Below are 16,953 nucleotides of genomic sequence, written 5' to 3' on the forward strand. Positions count from 1 at the left end.
TCTGATCTTTTTTCCACTAATTGGTCTTTTGACCAATCACATATCTTTTTACATCAGCTCTTTTTCAGAGCTGATTCCTCAAAAGACCAATTAGCGATAAAAAGATCAGAATTGGGCTGCCTGTGTAAACGCAGCCTATCAGAAATATCCATATTTGAGTATAAACATATTTGAGCACAGGAATGTTTTAGTATTGATTCTTCTGTAGTGTGCGTTTGTGTGGAATGTCCTCTGTGATGTCAGAGGCAACTGGAGTGTCACCCTGGCTGTAAAACGACCCCATAGTCCAATGAACATATCATGGCAATGATTGGTTGGGCTAGAGATTTGGTCTAATGAATGGCTGCCGTTTGACTCAGCCCTCTGATTGGCAGCCGAGGGAGATACTGGCCAGGAGGGGGTGTGGTTGAGCCTCTAGTTTTGTGCGTCTTCAGTTGTCGGCGGCAGCAGTGTGTTGGTTGGTTTTAATATCTTCACTCCAACTTGTCTATGACGTCCAACTCGGTCACGACAGAATAGCACACCTTCTGAATCAACAGACCAAAGTTGGCTAGGGAGGGAGAAGATGAGAGCGGATGAGAGACCTACCCTTCAAATACATCAATGCGACACGAGATAGCATGAGAAGTGTAAGCAACTCATGTCATACCAAACTAAGGTCACACATTTCCAGAAATTTCCCAAAAATTCTCTGGTTTTCCAGAAATCCTGGTTGGACGATTCCCCAGGATTTCCTGAAAACCTGGACATTTTGGGAAAGTCACCAGATTTTTCCAACCCTATACTAAACTCAAACATTCATCTGATTCTTACCAAAGAACCTGCGGAGCCACATGGGCCTTTTGGTGGCGGGAGTATAGATACACAGGAAGTAGACAGGCACTCCTGATAGGGCGATGCCGATGCCAATCAGAGAGTTGATGGTGTCACTGTAGATGGGAACCACCACTAGGAACACAGTGCAGAAACAGAAGATGATCGGGAAGAACAGACTGAGCTGAGAGAGAGGAGAGGGAGAGGGAGGGGGGTGAGAGAAATAGGGAAGAAGAGTTAATACACAACTATACGAAACAGGGTCCGGTTTTGATGTCAAACAGTGAAAGAGATCATACATTCAAACCCGCATTGTTAATTACAGTATAAATGCTTCATACATGAAAACACTAATGGAGCTTTGCCTTTGAATGTGTTTATAGGCTACAGTGTTTTTTTGTTGGGTCTATGGGTGTTAAAGGCCACGGTGTGGATGTTTGGGGCAATTCCATGGTAACAGAATGATGCTGAGACGTAGTATTTTCACTTTAAATTGTTTGTCCCCCCCAAAAAAAAACATTGATTGCGAAGTTACACAAACCATATAACCCTATGCACAAGGATGACTTTCAACAATTTCCACTGAAAATGTTACAAAAACACATTTACTTGAAGAACAGTGCAGATGCAAAGTTTGGTAACAGAATTACTGTTTGTGCCATCAATCTGTTACCAAACTTTGCATCTGCACTGTTCTTCAACTAAATGTGTTTTAGTACAATTTTCTGTGGGAATTGTTAAAAGTCGTCCTTGTCCGTTGTATGGTTTAATTAACTTTGCAATCTATGGTATTTGTTTGACATATATTTAAAAGTGAAAAAATCATTCTGTTACTGTGGGATTCCCTTTGTCCTACCTTGAGGGGTCTGACTCTGTCTGGCTGTTTCCAGCGCAGGTACAGCTGTCCCAGGATAGACAGGCCCACAAAGAACCAGTAGCTGAAGCTGTAGTAGTTGATCAGTTTAAAGATGTCCTCCACACACAGGTAGACCAGCGCCATGGCACCCTATAGTATAGAGCAGAGAGATATATTTAGAGCAACAGCACCATGTCAATATGTACAACATGCCTTATACAAAAACTATATTTCAAAGAAACTAGATATAGCGGAACACTATGGGGACGAACAGACAAAGAGAATGCTGAGATTGCAGACAGACGGAATTCTGCGGCAGACAGAACACTGGGTTAAAATAATAGAATGCTGAGAACAGATTTCTGGGGCAGACAAAACAATGGGTCAGAATGTTAGGTAGAGGGGCCTCCCAAGTGGTGCAGCGGTCTAAGGTACTGCATCGCAGCACTAGAGGCGTCACTACCGATCCGGGTTCGATCTCAAGCTGTGTCGCAGCCGGCTGCGACCAGGAGACCCATGAGGCGGCGCACAATTGGCCCAGCATCGTCCGGGTTAGGGGAAGGTTTGGCCGGCTGGGATGTCCTTGTCCCATCGCGCTCTAGCGACTCCTTGTGGCGGCCGGGCGCCTGCACGCTGACTTCAGTTGCCAGCTGTACAGTGTTTCCTCCGACACATTGGTGCGGCTGGCTTCCGGGTTAAGCGAGCAGTGTGTCAAGAAGCAGTGCGGCTTGGTGGGGTCGTGTTTCGGAGGACGCATGGCTCTCGACCTTCGCCTCTCCCGAGTCCATACGGGAGTTGCAGTGATGGGATAAGACTGTAACTACCAATTGGATATCACGAAATAGGGAAGAAAAAGGGGTAAAAAGTACCAAATAAAATAAGAATGTTAGGTAGATGCAGAAACAGAACTGAGACCAATACAACACTGAACAAAGAAAACCACTCTTAAGAAAATGGAAATGTACATTGTTACAGACAGAAGTTCACACGTAAACACACACACACACACACACACACACACAAAGACAGTGGCTTTGCGAGATGACTGACGTTGAAGAGCAGTGCGGGGATGGGGGTGTAGCGGGTGACGTGGATCATGCACAGATAGTCTGGGAGATGGCCCTCCCTGGAGCCCACGAAGAACAGCCTGCAAAAAACACACACACACGTCACTGGAGCACTGATAATGGACAAACCACACACACACAGGTTATCGTGTGTAGGGCAATTAGGCTATAGGGCCCATCGTTTTTTCCGGTCAGAACACATGGTCAATAATGAGGAGATTATCAGTGATAACGATGATGTTGATGAAGATGATGATGAGGAAGATAAGGAAGAAGGCCGGCATCAGAACGTTGTCATTCTAACTCACCTGGAGGCAGCCAGAATAGAAGCGTTGAGTCCTCCGAAGCAGGAGAGAGCCACCGCTAGAGGGATGGTCCAGTTCATCACGCCAAACACCTGGTCTGCAAACGTCTGGGGGATAAAAACAGGCCTCATATTAGACCAATCAGAACACTTACAGTACATCATATAACAAAGTCATTTAGGGCTCATTGGGATGAGATGCAGATAGAAATGTATACATCTGACGTGATGACTACCCTAATCTACATGACATAGAATAATGTCTGTTCCATTTACAGTATATTTCTGTCTGAAGGGAACTCACCACAGCCACGGCATCACTGTCCAGGATGGCAGGAATGGGCAGCACAGTGTAGTAGGCAACGTTGGTCAGAATATAGATCACCGTGACGATGGGCATGGAGATGGCGATGGCCAGGGGCAGGTTCCTGTAGTTCACACAAACAAACACCAGGGGGAGACAGAGAAACACTTAGATTTAGAAGAAGATAAACACCCAGAAAGAAGGCAGTGAAGTGGCTCTGATACATCCAGGGGTTCTCCGTGAGTGAACAGGTCAAGAGTTGACCCTCTTGGGCAAGGGTGGGGTGAAGGTGGAGGAGCAGAGGTAGGTGGAAGTGGAGGAGCAGAGGAAGGTGGAGGGGGATGTGGAGGAAGGTGAGAGGGAGGTGGAAGGTGGAAGAGCAGAGGAAGGTGAGGGGGAGGTGGAGGTGCAAAGGAAGGTGGAGGAGCAGAGGAAGGTGGGGGGAGCAGAGGAAGGTGCAGAAGAAGGTGGGGGAGCAGAGGAAGGTGGAGGGGGATGTGGAGGAGCAGAGTAAGGTAGGGGCAGGGGTTGAGGTGCAGAGGAAGGTAGAGGGGGAGGTGGGAGTGTGTTTGTCACATAATCTGCCTGAGAACTGGAAGTAGCTTGTGATCCAATCACATGTCTGTCTTGCTCCATTTGATCAGTGTTTGGCTGTGTGAATCAGAGCGAAGGAGCTCAGTTAAATACTTCCCCAGGAGAAGAGGAGCCTCCAGCCCTACTCCGCCCTCCCCCGCCTAATACATCTGACTACCCATTCAGTCCGTATGTCATCCCACTCCATACCTCCCATCCTTGCCTCATCAATCACTATTACTACACCTTCTCTTCTTACTCACAACCACTCCATATATTCCTACATCTACCCCCTCTCCCTCTCCCTCTCTCTCCCTCTCCTTAATACACTCTCATCCTTCTTCACTCTTCCCTCTCATCCTCTTATTCCTTCCTTATCCCTTAGCCTACATTTACTATACTAATTATTACTCGTCCTCTACTCCTTCACTACCTCTCATTCTCGTACCCTTCCCCTGGCCCTCCCTTCACCTCTCTGGGTTTTTGATCTCTTCTGTGACGAAGTTGAGTGTGTCCCAGCCGGAGTAGGAGAACAGAGCAGAGTACAGGGCCAGAGCTATGTCTCCTGGATCCGTGGATGAGCCCTCAAACATACCCTCAAAGTTCTGCGTCTGGCCTGAGGAACACGCACACACACACAAGATCCTGTATTATTACACATACGTAAATACATACATGAACTGGTATAAATGACTGTATGTAAATACTACAGATAAATATGTATTTTATGTACAATAACTATAGGACCGTGTCAGTGTTCACAGTGGGTATATCTGTTTCTGTGAATGTACAGTACAGTACAGTGAGTGGATGGTTGAATATTTGGACGATATGTGTGATAATATTATTGCGTGTGAGTGTGAGGGCCATCCTGGCAGCATCAGTACCTTGTCCTATCTTGACCAGGCCGGTGATGATGACAGCGATGAGTGCGATGACCTTAGCGTAGGTGAAGAAGTCCTGGACACGCGTCCCCCACTTCACATAGGCACAGTTCACAAAGGTCAGCAAACCTGGAGAGGAGATACAAACATTTAGACATTTAGATCTACATGTTACTACACACACACACACGCACGCTCAGACACACGCTGACGTGTGTGTGTGTTCTAGTTTCAGTCTACGTAGCTGGAGGAAATGAGGCTGCTGACTGCAGCAGTCAAGGCCGTTGTTTTCCACAGAGGTTCAAGAGCTGAGTGCAGCACATAGAGACAGAGACAGAGAGGAGTAGGAGGAACGGAGGGAGAAAGAGAAAAGGTCAGACACAGAAGAAGAGACTAGTGGGGTAAAAGGAGTACACAGATAGAGTGCTAAGGGTTATTAAACGACCTCTATAGATTAGTAAAATGACTAACACTGTCTAGCTGACTGACTGACTGCCTGTCTAGCTGTCTGACTGACTGTCTAGCTGACTGACTGACTGACTGGCTGACTGACTGTCTAGCTGACTGACTGACTGTCAAGCTGACTGACTGTCTAGCTGACAGACTGACTGTCTAGCTGACTGACTGACTGACTGTCTAGCTGACTGACTGACTGACTGACTGACTGACTGACTAGCTGACTGACTGTCTAGCTGACTGACTGACTGTCTAGCTGACTGACTGACTGACTAGCTGACTGACTGACTGACTGACTAGCTGACTGACTGTCTAGCAGACTGACTGACTGACTGACTGACTGTTTAGCTGACTGAGTGACAGACTGACTGTCTAGCTGACTGACTGACTGACTGGCTGACTGTCTAGCTGGCTGACTGACTGACTGTCTAGCTGACTGACTCACTGACTGTCTAGCTGACTGACTGACTAGCTGACTGACTGACTGTCTAGCTGACTGACTGACTGACTGACTAGCTGACTGACTGACTGTCTAGCTGACTGACTGACTGACTGTCTAACTGACTGACTGACTGTCTAGCAGACTGACTGAGTGACTGTCTAGCTGACTGACAGACTGACTGACTGTCTAACTGACTGACAGACTGACTGATTGTCTAGCTGACTGACTGACTGACTGACTGTGTAACTGACTGACTGACTGACTAGCTGACTGACTGTCTAGCTGACTGACTGACTGACTAGCTGACTGACTGTCTAGCTGACAGACTGACTGTCTAGCTGACTGACTGACTGACTGACTAGCTGATTGACTGACTGACTGTCTAGCAGACTGACTGACTGACTGACTGACTGACTGACTGACTGACTTACTGACTGTCTAGCTGACTGAATGACTGACTGACTGTCTAGCTGACTGACTGACTGACTAGCTGACTGACTGTCTAGCTGACTGACTGACTGACTGGCTGACTGACTGACTGTCTAGCTGACTGACTGACTGACTGACTGACTGACTGTCTAGCTGACTGACTGACTAGCTGACTGACTGACTGTCATGCTGACTGACTGACTGACTAGCTGACTGACTGACTGTCTAGCAGACTGACTGACTGACTGTCTAGCTGACTGACTGACTGACTGACTGTCTGACTGACTGACTGGCTGACTGACTGACTGTCTAGCAGACTGACTGACTGACTGTCTAGCTGACTGACTGACTGACTGACTGACTGTCTGACTGACTGACTGGCTGACTGTCAAGCTGACAGACTGTCTAACTGACTGACTGACTGACTGACTGACTGGCTGACTGTCTAGCTGACTGACTGACTGACTGACTGGCAGACTGTCTAACTGACTGACTGACTGACTGACTAGCTGACTGACTGTCTAGCTGACTGACTGACTGACTAGCTGACTGTCTAGCTGACTGACTATCTAGCTGATTGACTGACTGACTGACTGACTGACTGGCTGACTGTCTAGCTGACTGACTGACTGATATACTGACTAGCTGGCTGACACACTGACTCACTGGCTGACTGACTGACTGTCTAGCTGACTGACTGACTTACTGGCTGACTGACACACTAACTAGCTGGCTGGCTGACAGATACAGACTGAGTTTCTAACTGTGTCCTTGTAATACACTGCTCCCCATTCTTAGTATTGAAAACATGTTTTCCAGTTTGTCTTCTCTCTCTCTATGTGCTTATCAGTGTTTGTTCCTTCAAGTTCAGAAACCTGAGATAGTCATCACTGTCCTCCCACTGTCCTCCCACTCACTGGGATTGAATAATAACTAATGTATCGCTCTCTTCACTATGGTTGCATCTCAAATGGCACCCTATTCCCTATGTAGTACACTACTTTTGACAAGGACCTGTAGGGCTCTGGTCAAAGGTATTGCACTACATTGGGAATATGGTGCCATTTGGGACACAGCCTATATATCTATACAGTATATCCCTCACACTGCATAATGTTTGATAAGCCTCTGGTATACCCAAAGTGCTCCTCAACAACATTTTCCTGCATTACTGTAATGTTAAGTAGCCATAATGATATCTACCATCCAGTGTTTACCTAAATGATTAACACTCAAGTTCAGATCTACAACTCAAGTGAATGTTCATGTTAAAACAAATATATACATTGACACACATACAGTACATACACACATCACCCTTCTCAACATAAAAAGAGGTTCATAACTAGGGCCCTGCGTTTTTCCTGGTGCGGTCACATGGCCAGGCCAAATATCAAGACCCTAATCATAATCCTAGATGGATGAAGGCCTATGTATATCATTGATCATCATAACTGTCACCATCTCTCCCTGCCTCTCCCAAATGAAGAGTGGGCCATGACACTGTGTCCACCAATCTCCCCCGAAATAAGAATAATACTTAGCTACCAGAATAGCATGTTTCCCTTCCTCCCCCAAACCTAAAGGATCATAACACTTTATCCCAGTTATGAAGACATGGATCATAACAGTCTCTTATCAATAGGGGATCTCCTTAAACATAACATATCTCACCATCCAGACCGGTCCAGAGACAGTGAGTGATCCGGACTAACAGAGAACTGACAGAGTATAGCGGGCCACACAGATGTCCTAGGCGTGGTTGTATTGACAGTGAAAGGCTAGAAGGGTGGGAGGGTGTAGATCAGGTCGGTCCTCTAGGCTACTCCAGATCTGGTCCAGATGTGTGGTGAGACCATGGATTATATCCCAAATGGCACCCTATTCCCTAGATAGTGCACTACCCATTGGGCCCTGGTCAACAGTAGTGCACTACATAAGGAATAGGGTGCCATTTGGGACGCAACCCATAGACTGTATCAAAATAGGGGTAAGATTGACGGCTGCCATGTTTGGGCGCTGTCCTGTGGTGTACGGAGAACTCCTAACCATTTATACAGGATCAAGGTTAGGGTTGATGGTAGGGTAATCTGATCCTATATCTGTGGTTATAGTTCATTTCTACCTGGAGGTGTTTCCGGTCTTCTCAGGGCTGTGCCATGCTGTGGAGTATGTTGACGTCGCCTCTAACGCCTCTAAACACTGATACTAGATCAGGTGTTTTTCCATCCGCTTGATGGTTAGGATGGGGTGTAGACTAATCTGATCCTAGATCTGTGGTTATAGTTCACTTCTGTGCCATGCTGACTGACCTGTCATTAGCTATTAGCCTGGGGTCAGAGTCTTGAAATAGAAAGGACTTTTACCTTTTTACCTAGCAGCTATCAGCACATTAACATTCCCTAAAGCACTGCTTATCTGTGTGTGTGTGTGTGTGTGTGTGTGTGTGTGTGTGTGTGTGTGTGTGTGTGTGTGTGTGTGTGTGTGTGTGTGTGTGTGTGTGTGTGTGTGTGTGTGTGTGTGTGTGTGTGTGTGTGTGTGTGTGTGTGTGTGTGTGTGTGTGTGTGTGTGTGTGTGTGTGTGTGTGTGTGTGTGTGTGTGTGTGCGTGCGTGCGTCTGGGTGTGGATATGGGTGTGTCCGGATTGTAGTTAGATGAATGAGTGATATTTATTACTTGAGTGATATTTTGCAACTTGAAGGATGCTTATCTCAGAACTATCCCCTTTAATGAGGCTCGTAACAGTGTTCTATCTGGTTGCGTAGTAGCAGCAGTATTCTGTATATGTCCATGACTTCCGGCTATTTGACCCAGGGTTTCGTCTGGTTGTTTTCATGTTCTATGTGTTCCATCAATCTGTTCCAGTTCTGGCTTATACTGTACTTACTAATGACTATCAACCCCACAATAATAATATGGCTATCAACCCCACAATAATAATAAGACTATCAACCCCACAATAATAATAAGACTATCAACCCCACAATAATAATAAGACTATCAACCCCACAATAATAATAAGACTATCAACCCCACAATAATAATAAGACTATCAAACTCACAATAATAATAAGACTATCAAACCCACAATAATAATAAGACTATCAAATCCACAATAATAATATGACTATCAAATCCACAATAATAATATGACTATCAAACCCACAATAATGATATGACTATCAAACCCACAATAATAGTATGACTATCAAACCCACAATAATAGTATGACTCAAACCCACAATAATAATAAGACTATCAAACCCACAATAATAGTATGACTATCAAACCCACAATAATAGTATGACTATCAAACCCACAATAATAGTATGACTATCAAACCCACAATAATAGTATGACTATCAAACCCACAATAATAATAAGACTATCAAACCCACAATAATAAGACTATCAAACCCACAATAATAGTAGACTATCAAACCCACAATAATAATAAGACTATCAAACCCACAATAATAATAAGACTATCAAACCCACAAAATAATAAGACTATCAAACCCACAATAATAATAAGACTATCAAACCCACAATAATAGTATGACTATCAAACCCACAATAATACTATGACTATCAAACCCACAATAATAATATGACTATCAAACCCACAGTAATAGTATGACTATCAACCCCACAATAATAGTATGACTATCAAACCCACAATAATAATATGACTATCAAACCCACAATAATAGTATGACTATCAAACCCACAATAATAATAAGACTATCAAACCCACAATAATAAGACTATCAAACCCACAATAATAAGACTATCAAACCCACAATAATAATAAGACTATCAAACCCACAATAATAATAAGACTATCAAACCCACAATAATAATAAGACTATCAAACCCACAATAATAATAAGACTATCAAACCCACAATAATAGTATGACTATCAAACCCACAATAATACTATGACTATCAAACCCACAATAATAATATGACTATCAAACCCACAGTAATAGTATGACTATCAACCCCACAATAATAATATGACTATCAAACCCACAATAATAATATGACTATCAAACCCACAATAATAGTATGACTATCAAACCCACAATAATAGTATGACTATCAAACCCACAATAATAGTATGACTATTAAACCCACAATAATAGCATGACTATTAGTGGTTGTGCTAAGAGGTCCAGGTTTCTTCTAATCTGTTAGAACAATATCCATGACAACACTCCCTCCTTCCCTCTCTCTACATATTTCCTTACTCATCTCTATTCTTCCTTGCCTCCTTTGGTGGTTTATAAATTATCAATTTACAGTACGTTATTGTACTCTATTGTACTCTATTGTCATGAGCATTGCCAGCAGTTTTATCTGGTCACACAGACGTTCTGTAATGTTGGTAAATTATCCTGAAGTTGAGTAAATTCTCCTTTCCCCTATTTTCTGTATTTTATTTAGGAAACACGTGTTGGAGTCTGTGGTCTCTGTCCTCCCCTCTCTGTTCCTCTTTCAACCTTTCTAGTGTTCCCTTCTGTTGCTGAGGTGCTGACTTGGGTATGCTGTGAGTCATTTACTTTCGGTTCGCCCTTTTTCCACAAAAAGAGGCGCATACACACACATCACCCTTCAGTACTCACGGGAGTGTGAACACACACACACACACACACACACACATCATTGTCTTCATGGAAAGTCCTTGCACATACTATGGTTGAGGCCCAAAGTTCTTCCTGATCATTTCCATTGGTAAGGAAAAACTCAGGGCCCTAACCATAGCAGAGGCCTACAGTGGAACAGTAACACACAAACAACAACCCTCCATACACAATGACTATAAAATACTCACATATACAGGCCGCTGCCAGCATGCGGTTAGCCAGATAGGGTGCTATGCAGGTAGGGAAGACGGGCTGCACCATGTAGTTGGAGAAGGTGATGGCTATGACTGCCTGGCTAGTGGGCTCTATGATCAACAGGGACGTCCACAGCCTGATGAAGGCCAGGAACCCTCCGAAGGCCTCCAGGATGTAAGCATAACTGGCCCCTGACTTGGTGATGGTGGTCCCCAGCTCGGCGTAGCACAGGGCCCCGAACACAGAGAAGATACCGCCGATGGTCCACACTACCAGCGACAGCCCGTAGGAGGCGCTGTATATTAAAACGCCTTTAGGCGAGACGAAGATGCCCGAGCCGATCATGTTGCCCACGATGAGACACACGCCGTTCAGGAGAGAGATCTCCTTCTTCAGCTTCATGGAATCGTTGTCGCCCCCTGAGCCGCCCGACTTGAGCGAGGGCGACCCGCCGTTGGTGGCGGGCTCTTGTGTGGGGGTGGGGCTGTAGGATGCCATTGCACTGGAAGTGTGGGGTGGAGGGGATGTGGGGAAGTAAGCAGTGATTGGACCAGGTGGCTGTCAATCAGTCAGTTAGAGGAGAGGATTGGTTGTCAGTTAAAGCTGAGTTGTAGAATTTTTCCAGCTATGAGGGTCCCTCTGGTGACATCTGTGGAGGAGAGAGACATAAAAAGTGTTATCAGAGAGTGTGGGGGTGTTGTCATGGAAACCAACCTGCTGTCCATATGGGCACAGTCATCAACTGGAACATAAAAAAAACGTACAGTTTGTTACATAAATGTTGGTCTGTATGCTACATTTTTAAAACATGAGGCTAAACTTAACTCATTGCAAAATAACACAAATGTTATAACACACACACACTACTGCTGGTTATTGGATTGGATTTTACAGATGGCAATTTGGGAGCCATTAGGGGTTTCGGTAAATGGCCTTTTAAGCTTGAGTGTATTGACAGAGTGGGAGAGAAAGGTAAACAGCCTGACATCACTGTAACGTTCATTACCGGCTATCACTGACTGTCACTGTCATATTTAGTCTATCACTGACTGTCACTGTAATATTTAGTCTATCACTGACTGTCACTGTCATATTTAGTCTATCATTTACTGTAAGCATTCTACAGTGTGACAGACACACAGAAACACAGAGACACAGAGAGACACACAGACACACAGACACAGAGAGATACAGAGCGACACAGACACACAAAGACACAGACACACAGAGAGACAGACACACAGAGACACAGACACAGAGAGACAGATACACAGAGACACAGACACACAGAGACAAAGAGAGACACACAGAGACACAGAGACACAGAGAGACACAGACACAGAGAGACAGAGAGACACAGACACACAGACACAGAGAGACACAGACATACAGAGCGACACAGACACACAGAGAGACAGACACACAGAGACACAGAGACAGACACACAGAGAGACAGACACACAGAGAGACATACACACAGAGAGACACAGACACACAGAGACACTTCTAGGAATCAGCAGCATGCTGAACAGAACGTCACGTTTTTCAAACTTCATTACCTTCAGCAGCATATATAGTAGAGTTTGAATGACTACACAGATGCTGTCTTAGTGTCCATACTGTATATCACACCTGCTGTCTTAGTGTCCATACTGTATATTACACCATGCTGTCTTAGTGTCCATACTGTATATCACACCTGCTGTCTTAGTGTCCATACTGTATATCACACCATGCTGTCTTAGTGTCCATACTGTATATCACACCTGCTGTCTTAGTGTCCATACTGTATATCACACCATGCTGTCTTAGTGTCCATACTGTATATCACACCATGCTGTCTTAGTGTCCATACTGTATATCACACCATGCTGTCGTAGTGTCCATACTGTATATCACACCATGCTGTCTTAGTGTCCATACTGTATATCACACCATGCTGTCTTAGTGACCATACTGTATATCACACCATGCTGTCTTATTGTCCATACTGTATATCACACCATGCTGTCTTAGTGTCCATACTGTATATCACACCATGCTGTCTTAGTGTCCATACTGTATATCACACCATGCTGTCTTAGTGTCCATACTGTATATCACACCATGCTGTCTTATTGTCCATACTGTATATCACGCCATGCTGTCTTATGGTCCATACTGTATATCACACCATGCTGTCTTAGTGTCCATACTGTATATCACACCATGCTGTCTTAGTGTCCATACTGTATATCACACCATGCTGTCTTATTGTCCATACTGTATATCACACCATGCTGTCTTATGGTCCATACTGTATATCACACCATGCTGTCTTATGGTCCATACTGTATATCACACCATGCTGTCTTATTGTCCATACTGTATATCACACCATGCTGTCTTAGTGTCCATACTGTATATCACACCATGCTGTCTTAGTGTCCATACTGTATATCACACCATGCTGTCTTAGTGTCCATACTGTATATCACACCATGCTGTCTTATGGTCCATACTGTATATCACACCATGCTGTCTTATGGTCCATACTGTATATCACACCATGCTGTCTTATGGTCCATACTGTATATCACACCATGCTGTCTTAGTGTCCATACTGTATATCACACCATGCTGTCTTAGTGTCCATACTGTATATCACACCATGCTGTCTTAGTGTCCATACTGTATATCACACCATGCTGTCTTATTGACCATACTGTATATCACACCATGCTGTCTTAGTGTCCATACTGTATATCACACACATGCTCAGTCAGGACCTAAACAAAACAACACACACATCACACTAAGTGAGGGGACAGGGCCACAGGGTCTACAGTTTATCCCCCCCCCCCCGGTACAAGAGCTTAAAGAAGTTGTTTTGGGGATCGAGGGGAGGGTAGGGGGTTGATTGAACGTTTTTTTATAGAACACAGGCCTGCACTTTAATGAACAATAATGCTGACAAAGTACTAGACTAGACAAACAACGCTTGACCAGTAGAGCAAGACAGGGGCTAATAAAACGACACAGAATAATGAATAAGACCAAAACACAACTAGGTCGGAAGGAAACTTCTACAGTAGACTGGTATCAATAAAGACAAGAATGAAGTAGATAGACACATAGATTGATCGGTAGAAATAGAACACCGGTACCAATAGAAGAACAAAACAATAGAATAAAACAGGTGGGAGTGAATGAGAGGTTGGTGATTGGAGGGGATGTGGGGGAGTGAGCAGTGATTGGACCAGGTGGCTGTCAATCAGTCAGTTAGAGGAGAGGATTGGTTGTAAGAGCTGAGTTAAAGTCGTTTTCCAGCTATGAGACAGAGAGAATCAGAGTCATTTAGTCTATAGATCTGTGTGACTCTGGAGAAAATCCATCACAATACAATCAGAATACATCAACAAGTCAATCATAGGCAGTCACATCACAGGAAGAGAAAAGTGTTATCCTGACACAGAAAGTGAACAGAGGTCCAATCACATCAACCAATGATAGATCAGAAAGATCAGGAAGAGTGAGATCAGATGAATACAGTAGAGAGGTAGGCTACAGATGTAGGATCTTAATTTGAACAGTATTGTCGCTGCAAAAGTAGGGGTGAGACGTGGGTGGGGGAGAGATGGAGAAGTAGTGCAGATAGATAGATAGATAGATAGATAGATAGATAGATAGATAGATAGATAGATAGATAGATAGATAGATAGATAGATAGATAGATAGATAGATAGATAGATAGATAGATAGATAGATAGATAGATAGATAGATAGATAGATAGTCCAGTGTAGCTCAGTTGGTAGAGCATGACGTTTGTAACGCCAGGGTTGTGGGTTCGTTTCCCATGGGGGACCAGTATGAAAAAAAATATATAAAAATAAATAAAATATGTATGCACTCACTAACTGGAAGTCGCTCTGGATAAGAGCGTCTGCTAAAATAACAAAAAATAGATATCTAGATAGCTAGATACCCCTGGCATGTGAGTTCAGTTCAAAAGAAGAAGTGATTTCGAAGGACAGTAGATAGCCTTCTGCACGTGATTACGAAGGGCAGAGCGGGAGGCGTTCAATTGAAGGCTACTGGAAGTGAGATACAAGGTCCAAGAAGGCTAAGATAAGTAAGCTACTCAAATTGACTATCATATACCACTCAAGATTGCTGTATCATATTTCTAACTAAACTATCACACACTCTCTCTCTTTTTTTCTCTCTCTCAGAATATGACAAGCTGGCAGCAATCATTTTGCCAACTCAGAGCTTATTCGTTGCAGAGCTGGCAAAGCTCCAGAGTTGACACAGCACATTTTATTGATGACCATGGGCTAGTAAGGCTACATAGCAATGCTATTAGAAGTTAATCTGTAGTGTAAAGACCTATCTCCTGAGAGAAAAACACATGTTGAACAGAGAGTCAAATGTACACTTACTACAGCCAAACGACAGTCTCTACATTTGAAAGATATAATACAAATGTAAAACCCTGCATTGTTACTGTATGTTAGGTTAGATGCATATTTAATTCAGGGGGTTTACCTTCTACGGATGCGCTATAGGTGAACTTGGCTTCCTTCCCTTGGGGGTCCTGTTGCAGTTCTTCTCTATAGCCTATGAGTCGCAGGTTTTTATTGAACGATCATGTCAATTGCGCATCCCTCATTGTTTTACTCACTATCGCTCTCTGTGCGCGTTGTGCGCTCTCCACTGATGCCCTTCCCTTTGTGCCCGTGATGCCGCGTCCTCTGCTCTGACTTTGCGTCACCCACCCGGCTCGCCTTCCTGTCAGAGTCTGAAGGTGCACAGGCTGGTCAGCTGATGAACTTCTGTTTTTTGACCCAACAGCTACGAAGGAGACAGGTGGAAGAGGAGGAGGGATATAGAGGGAGGGAGAGAGGGAGAGAGGGATGGACTAACTTTATACCACTTTCTGGGCTCTGGTAATGGGTTTCGCTGTCTAATTAATTGCTTCCCATGAAATTGATTTATGCATTAACAGGCCTGATCACGTTCACAAGTTCACACATTCTTTCTTTTGTGGCAATTCAAATCAACATGACCCTTTAGTTCTTGTTTTATCCTACCTGTTGTTGGTGGTGATTGCTTTAGTTTTGGGCTATTATGTTAGGCCTTGATGTTGTTGATGATGATTCTTACTCGTCAATCATCTGGCGCGGAAGGAAGCAGCGTGGGAATCGAATGTATGATTAATCACTGAGAAATGATTAAAAGGATGTTGAGGACTCGGAGTCACTTAGAATGTAATCACTATCCTAACTTATTGTATGTGCCATGTGAGCATGTTTGAAACCGCTATATTATAAATGTAAAAAAATAGTTGCTTTTAAACACTGATGATATCATATTATGGTCAACAATCTTGACTCATGAGTCCCTCATGAGTTATGACACATAAGGAGATCGCTGCATTGCACAGTTGGAATTGATGAGGAATCCCAAAATACGTTACATAGCCCCCTCCTGTGGACATTATTTGCTTCACGCCTCCAATTCTTCAACGTTGGCAACGGTTTGAGCGCTTCATTACATAATTATGCTTATTGTGGTATTTTGCTTTTGTGTTGAGTGTTCCTGATTGGCAGAGCTTGTTCTAAATGTACATTTAAATGACCCATTGCATCATCTAGACAATCAATCAATTAACATTAGTTTTGGAACATTTGATTTTGACACTTCACATTGTTCAGGATCGTTGATGATAAAATTATTATATTAAAGGCACGCCATTAACACACTGTGAAGTTCCTGTGAAGATACTAATAAAGCATCTGGTGAATATCTTTAGGTATGCCATCAACAGCTTGTTGATCAAGTACACTAACCCAATCCACACCTGTAATCACTCTACATTTACATTTACATTTACATTTTAGTCTTTTAGCAGACGCTCTTATCCAGAGCGACTTACAGTTAGTGAGTGCATACATTTTCATACTGGACCCCCGTGGGAAACGAACCCACAACCCTGGCG

At 43.9% G+C, this 16,953-nt stretch overlaps 1 protein-coding gene across 1 annotated transcript; it reads right to left on the reverse strand.

Moving 5' to 3' along the window:
- Window positions 1–66: 66 nt before the first annotated feature.
- On the reverse strand, window positions 67–15,770 carry LOC123482977 (Y+L amino acid transporter 2-like). Its single transcript, XM_045212232.1, has 10 exons — window positions 15,501–15,770; window positions 10,966–11,621; window positions 4,805–4,930; window positions 4,389–4,533; window positions 3,345–3,468; window positions 3,045–3,148; window positions 2,720–2,816; window positions 1,670–1,819; window positions 814–997; window positions 67–550 (listed from the first exon to the last, which is right to left on the reverse strand). Exons 2-10 carry the CDS (start codon window positions 11,468–11,470, stop codon window positions 474–476), a joined length of 1,512 nt encoding a protein of 503 aa, XP_045068167.1. The 5' UTR covers window positions 11,471–11,621; window positions 15,501–15,770; the 3' UTR covers window positions 67–473.
- Window positions 15,771–16,953: the final 1,183 nt, after the last annotated feature.

The sequence above is a fragment of the Coregonus clupeaformis genome, unplaced genomic scaffold (genome assembly GCF_020615455.1).
Source record: "Coregonus clupeaformis isolate EN_2021a unplaced genomic scaffold, ASM2061545v1 scaf0001, whole genome shotgun sequence".
Taxonomy (NCBI): Eukaryota; Metazoa; Chordata; class Actinopteri; order Salmoniformes; family Salmonidae; genus Coregonus; species Coregonus clupeaformis.